General features: G+C 43.7%; 1 protein-coding gene across 7 annotated transcripts in view; it reads right to left on the bottom strand.

Moving 5' to 3' along the window:
• The window catches only part of rbfox2 (RNA binding fox-1 homolog 2), a 37,873-nt gene that overhangs the window by 14,942 nt on the left and 9,968 nt on the right, over nt 1-12,963 (bottom strand). For 6 of the 7 annotated variants that reach the window (XM_019862372.1, XM_019862370.1, XM_019862373.1 and 3 more), the window contains exon 3: nt 1,323-1,529. In XM_019862372.1, the coding sequence (XP_019717931.1) occupies nt 1,323-1,529 (207 nt within the window). Of the gene's footprint in view, nt 1-1,322; nt 1,530-9,550; nt 9,770-12,963 lie in introns of those variants that run through there. The other variant, XM_019862375.1, reaches the window with a different exon arrangement.

The raw sequence follows: 12,963 nt of genomic DNA, 5'->3' as shown, positions 1-12,963 counted from the left end.
GGTCACTAACTTTGGTCCCAGAGACATTGTTTTGGATATTTCTCATACACACTAAAATTGGTGGGTTGTTTTCCTAACCCACTCACTGCGAAGATGTGGATTTTCAACAGATTTGTTTACTTTCACCCAAGGTTGCTTTAATTATTTTGATGAAGCCCTGACGAGACATACTTTAAAACCCAGGTTCAAAATGGCCCCCCATAACTTTGATGAAGGACTTTTAGACCTTTTTAAATCATTTTTTCCTTTTAGTCATTTTCAAATCCAGCTATGCTTCTGTATGCTGAAGCTGCTGCGTTTGTAAATGCTTTTGGATTCAGTCTTTGCTTCTGTGAAGCACATTGAGTTAGTTGCCTTGTGTATGAAATGTGCTGCGTAAATAAAGCTGACTTGCCTTGACTTCTTAGAAAATTTTGGTAAAATGTTTTATTTTTAATCACAACTGTACTGATAACCTGGTAAACCATTTCTTGGTAGCTTCAACATCGGTATGAGTAGGTTTTATCACTTATAGGTTCAAAATCTTGACGTAGTACTGTACTGGGAATAAATAATCAATTTTTGGTCTTGTCCCTGTTGGGCCCAGTGCTGGGTTAGCTCTTTCACCCAATTTGGGTTACTATTAACCCAGCACTTTTAAGAGTGTAGGGAACTCCTTGAAATATTCTAAAATTCACTTTTCTTGAATTATTGTACATGAGACTTTTATTTAAGTGTACAGTACAGTAGAATCACACATTTCACGGAGGATAGGTACCGAATGAAGTAAATGCGCAAATAATTGACGCTTATTACAACAGCCTAGAATTTGTTTTTTTTAATGGAGGTTCCGATTTTGGGGGGGATTAAAAAAATAACAATACTCTGCAAACGGATGAATATATGTAGGTTTGCCAAAGCCGAATCACCAATATGAGGGGCCCCACTGTATAGATTTATCCAATTTATAACAATTATATATCAACATATATATCAACAGAATGTAGTTTTCTTGAATTACATATATATCACGAGACGCGTGGGGGTCACTAACTTTGGTCCCAGAGACATTGTTTTGGATATTTCCCTCCTCCAACACGCCTGATTCAAATGATCGGGATCATTATCAGGATTCTGCAGAGGTTGCTGATGAGCGGGCAATGAGGCATCTATTTGGACTATAGTTCATTACAAATACATTTCCTAGTTACAGCAACAACATGTGAATTCTGCAATGCACTTTTAGATCCAGCGTGTTTTTTCTAATTCAATGTGACAGAAAAGACCCGCAGCGTTTTAACATGTCGTGGGACGCAGAGAAGAAGAGGGAGGCTGACACTCACTTGGCCACTGAGGCTGTTGACAACATTGACGACACTGTTCACTGCTCCGCCGGCTTCCACGGGGCCCTGCACCGCGCTCGCTGCATACAGGCTGCCGCCGTAATCCAGGGCAAGGCCGTTCTGCGGAGGAGGCGGAGGAGGAGGAGGGAAGGCTGCGAAAGGCGGAGGTACAAGTCCCTCCTGACCAGAAGTACTATCCTGGGAACCCTGTTGGAAGGGAGGGTGAAAAGCTCAGTTGGCAACATTCCACTGCATCTTCGACCTAACCCATCACCTGACCGCATGGATGCTACTTTTCCCCCATCAGCCTCAGTTGGAGTCATTCATGCGTCATTCAAATATTTGCATCCCCCTTATATGTGTATATGGAAACATGTTTCCACCCCTCACCGATCAAATATTCACTGCATCCATCTATTATTGAGGGTCACATGCCCCCATGCTCATGTGTTGTACGATCGCGTGCGCCATGCCAGCACACACACTCGCCAACATCTCTACAAACCACCTTTGACACGCAAACACCCACACACCTCACGCATACCCGCCAACTGTTAGCATGGAAGCCTGTCCAAGTGCCCGTTAGTGGTCCGGAATATACTTGTGGAAGTTACAGAGCGCGTAGGGGAGAGAAAAAGAAAGAAAAAAAGAAGCAGGCACAAAAGGCAGGCTATAATGAACACACACTCCGAGCTGGTGGCCTTGAAATGTTTACCCTAAATGGTCACAGGCGAAGGACCGAGATTGGGGGAGGGGTACAGAAGGTGATGACTGACGGAAGAAGTATGGTCTGCGTCGGCTGTGCAGTGGTAAAGAGAAAGCTTGACTATTGGGTCTATCTTTAACTACCCACCACCTATAGGCTACTACTTTAATGTATTGTATAGTACAGTGGTCTACATTAAGATGCTCTCTTTATATCCGTCAGTCAGTACTACAACTTGTTTTCTTCTGTACGTATAAAACAGTCACGACTTGATCAAGACCAACACATGATCAGTATGAAGACGAAGGATGAGAATGACAAGCGATGGCGATTTGCATTGTTGGTAAACTGCTGGCAACTCCTTTAGTATGTTTATTTGTTCACATTTGTAAAAACGTCAAATAAACAATAACACTTGACAAATGATGACCCTGGAGTCTTACCTGCTTTAAATGCAAACTTTCTGTTCTCATCCTTGGTCGCTGAAGTAAGCACCCGTGAGGTACACTGAAGGCTTGCGCTCTCGCTGATGTGTCGTGACAACAGCAGGTGGAACGTTGAAGGTTTCTGTGACTTTCACCAAAATTTACATTGACACCAGGAGCATTCAACTTTTGACGTTGCGCTGTATTAGCTGCGCACTAATGAAATAGTCACGAGCCGCAACCTCTCCTTCATCTCCTTGTACCTCCGTGTGGCCCTCCTACATTTGATTATCCTTCCCATTCACCGCTATAATGAAATTATACTATAATAAAAAGTGGTCCTAATGAGTGTGCCACTGTGGTTAGGTCATATAGCAATAATTTAGTTAATTGACATTCACTTGCCTTCCAGGCCGAACAACCCCATTCATCAATTTGCCTTCCTTACCTGACATCTGGTGGGCTACTTTGACTTGTGTGTTGTGTGTGACAGGCTGCAGTGATACACAATGGATCTCTGTCCCTTTGGGAGTGTTAAAAGTGTGTGGGAGGGCGTGCATGTACGTGTACGTGTGTTTGTGTGTGTGTGTGTGCCATCTGTCTCACAGCTTTTGACCTTTCTTGGTGACACACCTGTGTCACAGGCCTTTATTTCAGCGTCAACCAACGGGCCTCGGACATACGGCCGTCACGGGGGACGACTTTCACTCATCATGTTTCTATTACATATCCTATCTTGTCTCGCTTTTGGCACTGGGACATCAGATTTCCACTGCACTTATATTACCTCAGTGTGGGTGGTCGTCATGGCGACGCTGTGTGAAACCACTGCGGCATCATTTACAAAGTGGAACATGAGCTTTTTTTTTTGTGCTAAACAGCAGCAAAAAGTCGTTATACCAACAAACAACTTGTAATGTTTACAAAACATTTCGTGGTGCAATCTGCTCCAACTTTGCTTGTGGATTATCCATTATTATAAATACAGGATAGTAATTTATTCCTATGATTTAAGTGAACACATATTTAGCACGCATACAAATGCTGTCGAAGGGGTTAGTTGCAAACTGCTGCACATGTGCCTTACCAAAAATCCCAGAAATGATTCCCCGCTGGATCGCAGCACCAGATGAGTACAGTGGCTACATTACGGAGCAGCGTATCCAACTTGATTCACATGATCAGATAGCAGCTGTGTGCAATTATTTCAACCCTGCAGCTTGACAGACATCTTGCAAAAAAAATAATGGAGCTTATTTTGGCATAATAATACCAAACAATGTTACCCCCCCCCCCGCCACACACACTAAACTCCTAGCTGCAAGGCAAATATTCAAGATGCATTACTTACAGTAATATATGGACATGAGATGTAATTTTGCTCTCTTAAGATGCCGCAGGGGAAGAACAAAAGATGACATGCAAATATGATGACCTGGATGACCTCTTACTGTATCTTGCAACTGCAGTCAGCAATTGGGCAAAGGATGAAAATGACACGCATGATTGTGGGTCATCCGGTGAGAACTAACCTGGGTGATAAATATAAACAGAGAAACTAGAGCTTCTCCTGTCTCTTAGCAGAAAGGGAAAGTTGATCACCTGCTTCGGGTCGTACGATGAAACATGCTTACGGCATCGATGAAGAACAAGTACGAGTCTATCAAGTATCATGTAAGTATGGACTGTAACGTTTACATTCGTTTGGGTTAGGATTAACTTGGGTGTTCCGTAACCACTTTTCAGCATGTTCAATGAAGACTGCTTTACTGTTTTAGTGTTAAACTTAAAAATACTAAAATTTTGATTAAAAAAATGTTTGGAGAAACAAGAGTTTGACTATTATTCTTGTGCGTGGGGTGCCAACCAGCTTCCCAAAACGGATTGTGATGTGGTCGACAGAAACAGAGGTCTCAAAGTATAGCATAACAACAAATGTTTGGCATTTTATCATCGTAACTAAAAACAACCTGTTTTGACTGAGGGGGTAATTAATGACAAATATTTACTGATAAGTTAAAGGTGGGTGGAAGATCTTTGTGTGAAGACGTCACTGTCCATGACGTTTGATATAGCATGGCCCCCAAACGATAGAGCTCAGGTTAAACATGAATTTGATTAAACAATGTTAAAAAGGGGATTGAAAATGTCTCACTCTCGGCAAACTTTGATTGGACAGAACAAATTCACTTCACTTCCACACCTACTGGTTCATGGAACATTGTACAAAACACTGGCGGACATTGTCCGATTTGTTGGTCAACCCACCCTTTGAGAATCTGTGCTGGTGACTCACAACGCACTTGACCAACAATGACTCAAACCAGGACAACCTGTGATGCAACTCAGATGGGCAGTAATTTCAAGACTTCATGCTTTCATGTCTTGGCCACATCCCAATGTATTATCTGATGGCATGATAAGGGCCCTTAGAAAGCTGTTGCGCAAACAAATCAACAGTCTTTGGCTGGGAGGAGGAGAACGGACAGCCCAGGCGATGGATGTTCTTTTTGCAAAACCAAAATAGAAGCGGGAAGACAAGCCAAAGAAAGCCTTTTGTTTTTGTTCGGCGGTGGGCCTTTTCAGATGACATGCATTTTTTGCTGCCGCTCAGCAGCGTTTTCTATTACCTGAAGCACAAAGTCAACAACCCACAAGCTATAAAAATAGCGAGTATGGCTCCTGAAAAAGAAAAAGAAAAAAAAAAACGCTGTTGACCCATCAAGTTACGTTGGGCCTTTTTCTGGCTGTGAACAGCCTTTGCGATTCACATGCATTGAATAAAGACATGCTATAGATGGCAGGATAAAAGAGAGAGAGAGAGAGAGAGAGAGAGAGAGAGAGAGAGAGAGAGAGAGAGAGAGAGGGCATTCTTGTTGAAGGAAATTTTAGAGCGGGCATCTGTGTCAGCACTCAGATTTGTGCATGCTTTGTTTGTGTCCATCTTGGGTGCACATTGGCGTGTGCATACACTCCCCTGACGTTCGGGCATTAAGGCCTTGTGTAAGTGTATGCCCTAATCTGGCAAAGCAAGCGACTCAGAGCGGTAGCTGTAGCGGGCTTACTTTCAGGTCAGTTAGCAGCAGCAAGTGCGTCTGAGGAGGCATGTTACAAAACACGCTCATGCACGGGAGTCAGAGCTGCGCTACAGGACGACGAGCGCGGCGGAGAGGATGACATGGCAAAGATAGGGCACCACCGGGCCATTTCATATAAAGAATGGCATTTGATGGTCCCACTTGGTGTACATTTAATTCATCTTGATGGAAGATTTGACTTCACTTGTTTCCTCATATTTAGGCAGTAGGCACAGTCTCCAAAGCTATAGTTTTAGGCTTATTTAGTAATCCAATGTGAACTATATGGGTGTTAAAGCACAAGAAGGCGATTCATAGCCGTCTAAACGACGTGAAGAAGAATCACGTCCCAACACTACCAACACAAGTTAGATATACATTTTGAATGACAAAATAACGTCCAGCCTAATTTCCCCCAAGCAGCGCTATCCGGTTCCGTTCAGTATGCTTGTATTGTATTCCGCAGTCAGGACATCAAGACATCTGAGCTTAACCATGCACTCTTCCCCAATGTTTGGGCTTCCAGTTCGTTTTCGCGTGCTGGTGGAGAGTAAACATTGCCGTTCAATAATTGCTCAACAGAGAATTGCTTGACTTCTCTCACGTTAAAATGGAATTAACTGAGGGGGGCGGGGGCCGTGTATTTGGAGGAAAGGAGGATTCAGATCTGTTTTTTGTCTATAAATGCACAGGACTATGTTTCTTTGTTTAATTGTATGTCAAACAATTTATAGAGCTGACACCAATCACCATCCCGCCTACACACCTCTCAGTGGAAATGCAAGCCTGATTTCCCCTTCATGTGGAGGATGAAACTGTACAGCTTGGTCCAAGCGTGGTTTTCGTTCTGAATTGCAACACAGTACATCTCAACAGGCGCGTCTCAATAAAATGATTTAAAAAGGGAGTGGGAAAGTATTTCAGCAGTCCAATTCAAAAAATGAAACTGGGATTTACCACAGTAAAATATTTGACTGATAAAAACTTACCTCACCATCCTAAAAAATTGGTTCCATTATCCAAATGATTTTAATTCCAGAAATTAGGTATGAATCGGCCGCCGGAAAAGAGTGTGTTTCACATTTTGAATTGAACAACCGAACTAAATGAACCTTTTCCGTGATATTCTAATGCAACTGAGATGCATCGTTATGTGTCTGCTGGCTGTGGATGGAGTGAATTTCCACTGGCTGGAAAAGTCACCTTGTCAATAGGTTTGCAAATTCCCGGATTGTCACCACGCCACAGTGACATACAGTATCTCTTAACCAGAAGTCGTTGCATTATTGATCAATTAAAAATGACACGTAGCCCTTCCCTAGTTCAATCTGGTTGGAGCATGTTATAAGGGAATAGACCAGGGTGACTTTGTCCCTGTCAAGTAAAGAAAAATATTTACACCACCTGCAATATGTTTAGTTAAAACGTTGAATTTCATGTCAATGGGGGCCCTACAGAAGGGTTAACTTCTCATTTTGGCCTTTGGCTCCACAGTGTTGCTACCGAGGCTGCAAACAGCTGGAAAACCATTTACAACGTGTCTGCAGCATACCGATGAGCCAGGAGACACCCTCTTATTTAATTATTCCATCCCACATCACCCACATCCTACATCACTCCTTCTCCTTCTCCTCCTCCTCCCCCCTTATGTCGCTGTTCTCCCTTCCCTCCCACTCGCAGATTCGCTTCTTTACGCTTCATAAAATCCAGACGGGACCCTCGCATACGTGCCGTCCCCATTCGAGTCTATCAAGCTCATTTGCCTCATAGCAACAGCGTTTCAACAAAATCCTGGCCCGCCCTCTCACCGGCTTCTGCGTCTCCTTATAGGGTAACATGTCTGCTCGTCAAACAGACCCCTCCCTATCCGCCCCCGATTTCTTTCCTTTTAAGGGTTGAAGTCTGGAGACACCCCCTTCTCCTCCTGTAAATGTCTGCAGGCCTGTGCACACCCCATCACTGACTTCAGCTGCACCCGCCTCTGTCTGTATCAATGGTCCGCTGGGCTCCACTGCAGCAACGTATGAATGGTAAACACAACAAAACAAATTTGTCTTCTTTAATACTTATTAACCGCTGCACGCCACCTCAAAACAAACATGTGCAGGTGAACAAACCAACTGACAGCATTGCTCGCCTCTTTCTATACAGACTGCTATACATGGTCTTATTGAGCTATAATCATGTTTGCTGGTTGCCCCGCGTTGTTTCCAATAGGTAGACAAACGAGCGATGGGGCAGTGTTCTCACTGGCACCATGCGACGAGTCAGCGAGGGCAACCCCGATCCATTTCAAAGGAGCGCAGATGCCTCACTGCGAGCGCTTTTGGAACAATTAGGGAGCAAATTGCTGCAAAGGAAGCATAAGCGTTTATGTTGCACTGTGGCAACCACAGCCAATTCCCTCTCCTTAAAAAAAAAAAAAAAAAAAAAAAAGAAGAGGCAAAGAGCAAAGGTGTTTATCTAACATACCGGTAAGATCGACGGTTTCCCTCACGCCTCGAACCATCTAACAATCTGTGCAAAATGAATGACTCATCCTAGTTGCCACGGCAACTCGGCTCATTGGGATCATTTAAAGACCATTATTGTTAACCCTGCAAAGAATCGATAAGAAGATTTGGAGGTGGAGGAAATGTGTTTGTGTGTGTGCGCGCACGCACGCGTGCATGGGTGTGTAGAGGGGGTGTTGATGTATGCTTGTATGTGTTTGCAGCAGGTCTGGGTCCCTCCCTTGCTTTGGGGCATAGGTGAGGCTTGAGAAAATATTTCAGCAGTGCAGCCAGTCACTGACTTCAACTTTGTCAAGCTCAAAAAGGCAAAAATGATCGCATTTTGTTGGATTGCACAGGTAAATTACAAACCAAACCGCAAAGTCAGCATTACAAGCACACAAAAAAAAGAATACACTCTCAGAAGGAGCAAACTAGCTTCTGGCCTACTGTATCCGGAGCAAGTCGTGCCTGCATAATGTCAGCTTCATCATCCGGCAGGCTTCCCTTGCCAGAGGTGTCCCGTCACCTTTTCCCAAATAATCAATTTCTATTCTTCCTCTCTTATTCTCTTTTCTACGTGCCCCATCCCCCTCTTCCGGGGGCTCTTAAAGGAAAACATTGAGATAACAGCTGCCAGGGCCCCGGGGAGAGAAAGGAGGGGGGAGAAAAGAGGTCAAACAGTAAAGAGAGCAAGGTAGAGCTGAAAGAGGAGCACACACGCGATGAGAAACTGAATTAGGAAACACACACACACACACACACACACACACACACACACACACACACACACACACACACACACACACGGTTATAACTCAGTTCAAATTAAATTATATGAACATTTTTCAACTTTTTTTTTTTTTACATAAAGTGCACACCGCACATATTATTGAAGAGGTGCCACGAGCCAGGAGAGGAGTGTAAGAAGGGAGAGCAACTGTTCTGTGGACACCTGTCCCTTTTGCTCATAGGCAAGAGTGATGTACACAGACAGCTGCAGGGGCAATAAAGACCACTTTTACTCCCCCCCCCACCCCCCCCTCTCCCCTTATTGCTTTCAGAGCCCAGCAGCCATGTGCTGAGTTTATCAGCGAGGATATCCGCAGCATCCAGCCAACTGCACTGTACCGATCGCATAGATTCTTCTGAGCATACATAATACATGGCAGAATAATTTCTGGCAGGAACTGCTCTGATGTTCACATTGCGTGCGCTTCTAGCTCTGGGCGGCAGAACAGATGCCACAACAACAGCGTTACCATCCATCGCCACCCGAGCATTTCACCATTGCAAACATTTCAAACGGCAACTTTGGACGTACACATCGCGGTCGGCGTGGGGAATAAAACGAGTGGAGCGCTGGAGTGAAAGGGTCAAGTGGAGTTCTCGTCCGTTAATCAGCACGTCACGCTTGATGACAGTCCTGCAGACTGTGGTGTACTCGCAAGCGGAGCCTTTGCGAAGAGAGTCACCAAGCATCCAAGCACAGGCACAGGCACAGGCAGCAGGGAGGATAAATACTCACCGACAACACGGAAGGATAGTAGAGTCCCATCATCGTATTCTGAGCAACACCACACTGTCGTCTCTCCTTCTCCTCTCTCACTCCTTTCCTCTTGTCACGCTGCCTCGCTTGCTCGCTCTCCCTCTACCGAGCCCGTGTCACCTCACCAGCTCCGTCTCTTCTTGTCTGTCTCACAGATTCAAAATCTCCCTCTCTCTGCCCCCGCTCGCTGGGTCTGCCCTGACAGCCCCCCCACCCTCCTCCTTCACTGCCTCCTCCTCTAGCCTATGTCCCTGTCACTTTCTCTCCCTCGCTTCTCCCTCCCTCACTCTCGTCTTTCTCTCTCCCACTCGCGCCCTCTTTTCACTCTACACGCAGCCTTCTGTTTTGCTGCTGTGCCCTTGCCTGCTCATCTTTTCTGTCTCCTTTCTCACACAGAGACAACCTACCCACCCCTAAAACAACCCCACCCCCTGACTCTGTCACACCTGCAAACTTGCCCCTCCCCTCTGCTTTCCATCGTATAGTCCCAAGATCTCCTTCTCGATGTAGGTATGTTAACTGGGACTGATGGCTCCCTCCCTCTCTTTCTCTCCACAAACCAGACACAAAAACAATTACGGGAGAACAGCATCAGAGCTTCAGTAATGTGTTTATTGTAACACTAGGAGCAATATATTTAAGGTTAGTGATGTTACAACACCATGCAAAGGCTGTCCCAAAACATCTTGAAATGTAGGCTCCAAGTTGTATTTTCCCAGTAGCCAGGGATATAGTGCTACTACAAACATTTCCGCTAATGTCGTTAGCCTGTCTGTGGAATTATAACATAGCGTTAAGATAGCGAACTTTCACAGGACAAAATGAGATTGTTTGCATGAACGCTTAGGTGTCTAAATATAAAATTCATCTGTTTTATGTGTCAGTTGTACAGTCAACTTCAACTGGGAGTGACAAATAGCTTAAGGCAAGCACACTTCTCACGAGTCTCTTCATTAGCCTTCCATTTCATGACAGATTTTTTTCGTAAGTGTAAGAATTTTATGAAGTTTAATGCATTTAAAGTACCGGTATGTGGCAGGGGAAATTTTTTAAAAAGTAGTTTTTATGGTCTCTTCACATCGATTTTCACTTAGCACAGGTGAGTCTGGAATGCATCGCCTGTGATAAAGTTGATACATAATAAGAACAATTAATTACTTCATGGTTAATTTTCTGCATAGTTGAACAAGGAAAGTCCAATGACCAACCCTTGTACAACCTTTGCCACCGAGCATTGTGACATAGAGGAGAAAGTCCAAATTTTCCCAGAGTGCTAAGCTTTCCTCTTAAGCTTGCCTTTTACCGAGCAACAGAATTTGGATCCTGCTCAGCATTTGGTTAACCTGAATCATTCAAGATGTATTTAAAAAAAAAAATAGTCTGCCTTTACCCAAATGAACAATTTTTTTCCCACAGTCAGAGGGTTAATAATTGAATGTTTTACCATTGCAGTTGTGGTTCCAGAGGTGTTTTACTGTACTGCATCCTCGCACAATTGTGTTAAACATAAAAACTATCAATCTGAAGCAAGTGATGCAGCTGTCATTTACAGCTTACAGTATAAATGCCCTGCCAAGCACTTATGCCAACAGACAATAAATCAAAGCTGCACCATTCTTCTCTTCATAATTTCGGACGTCCGACAGAGACGATCACATCTTTCAGATTGTCTGTTAAAAAAAAAAAAGTTGATACTGAAATAGGTTCACATCAACTGTACAAGCGAATCAACCATTGATGCCTAAAAACAAAAATAATAATAATCTTGTAATTAATATAAATTCAGCTCACATACACGTGAGGATTCTCTCATGCTTAAATAAAGCCATTAACAGTGCACGGATGTAATGGAGGAGTCAAGTGTTGTTCATTTCATCGAGCAGGCAGAGCACGTCTTAACTTCACACGTTGCGCTTCTGCTGCTCCCCAGGCTCTTACTTCAGGAGCCTTTGATCACATCACCTTCACACCACTGTTGACAGTTTAGCACCTCTGCAATGTGGCAACATCTTATGCACGCCACCCTTGTCTTCCTCAAAGCCTTTTGTCCCCATCAACAGCCAGTTGGCACTTCGGTGTCCCAAAACTAAATTGGTCTGATTGGCTTTGGATGAACTCAAGGAAAGCCCAAGATCATGCCTTTTACGCTTTAGTAAACTGTGATGTCACATCGTTTTGAGACAGTCAATCGGCGTCAAGAATGCGGTTACTCCATCCGCATACAAAACATCCCATTCAGGTAGCACGGAACAATGGATAATATAATCGTAGCTTTACTACACAGCCAGCTTCCAATATTTGGACTCCGAAAATGGTGAGTGAGCAAATAGACATATCTGCTAAGAGTATTTACTTGTTGACATCTGTTGAAATCTGAACCAAGACAACAATAGCATTTAGCAAAATTGGTTCGGTTTATTCAAATGTGGATCAAAAACAGGGTGCCGGTGCGCGCTCTCAGCGCACCAACTGGGGACACGGTGCGCCAATGCGTCGGGCAGTCCAGATGGAAACAGTTCAAGCATGAGTTCCTGATTGGTTTAGAATATAGGCTGCGCTCGGAAATTAATGAGAGGGGAGCGCGCCACTGTCTCTACGAAAACAATTACATTTGACAGGCTCAACTTGGAAGGAAGAAAAACGGCAAGAAAACCCACAAAATTGTGAGGTTACGGTGACAAATGAAAATCTGCGATTGAGTGAATCCGCACTAACTGAACCACAAAATAGCAAGGGAAGATTGGATATTAACTTTGGTTTTAATCAAACAGGCACACTTTCCACACTAAGTTACTAAATTTGTGACAAAACAATCATTATTCCAGGATATATAATTGTTGTGATATTTGTTGGTCGGGTGCCATTATTGTTTTTCTAATGTGAAATATGGCAAACAGTGAATTAAAGAATTGGAAAAAATAAATGATAGTACACTGCGGTGTGATGACATTATCCAATTTGTTTTCTTCCCATTCCACTCAGAAGTGACATTTCTCGGTTGACTAATCAATGGATCATTGTTGTCTTGGTTTTGACAGCGAGGACTTGCACATGACGACATTGAACACAAGTGTCAAAAACTCAAGGCCCGGGGGCCAGATGTGGCCCGCCACATCATTTTATGTGGCCCATGAAAGCAAATCAAACATGTCAACTTCCATGATGCTGACTGAAATCTCTACCAAAATTTAAAATTCTCATATTTAATAAATTAGAGACATATTGTAAGCATTTTCTTGTGACCAAACTCCTCATTACAGTAACTTAAACAATAGCTGAATAAACCGTTATTATTGATTTTTTTAAAAATATGTTTTCACTCACAACAGCCCCCCAAGGGAAACGGTAACTAAAATGTGGCCTACGACAAAAATGAGTTTGACACCCCTGAC

Source organism: Hippocampus comes, unplaced genomic scaffold (assembly GCF_001891065.2).
Source record: "Hippocampus comes isolate QL1 unplaced genomic scaffold, H_comes_QL1_v1.1 scaffold7, whole genome shotgun sequence".
Classification (NCBI taxonomy): domain Eukaryota; kingdom Metazoa; phylum Chordata; class Actinopteri; order Syngnathiformes; family Syngnathidae; genus Hippocampus; species Hippocampus comes.
Note: the sequence above shows the minus strand (reverse complement) of the source record. Positions and strands in the feature narration are given on the sequence as shown.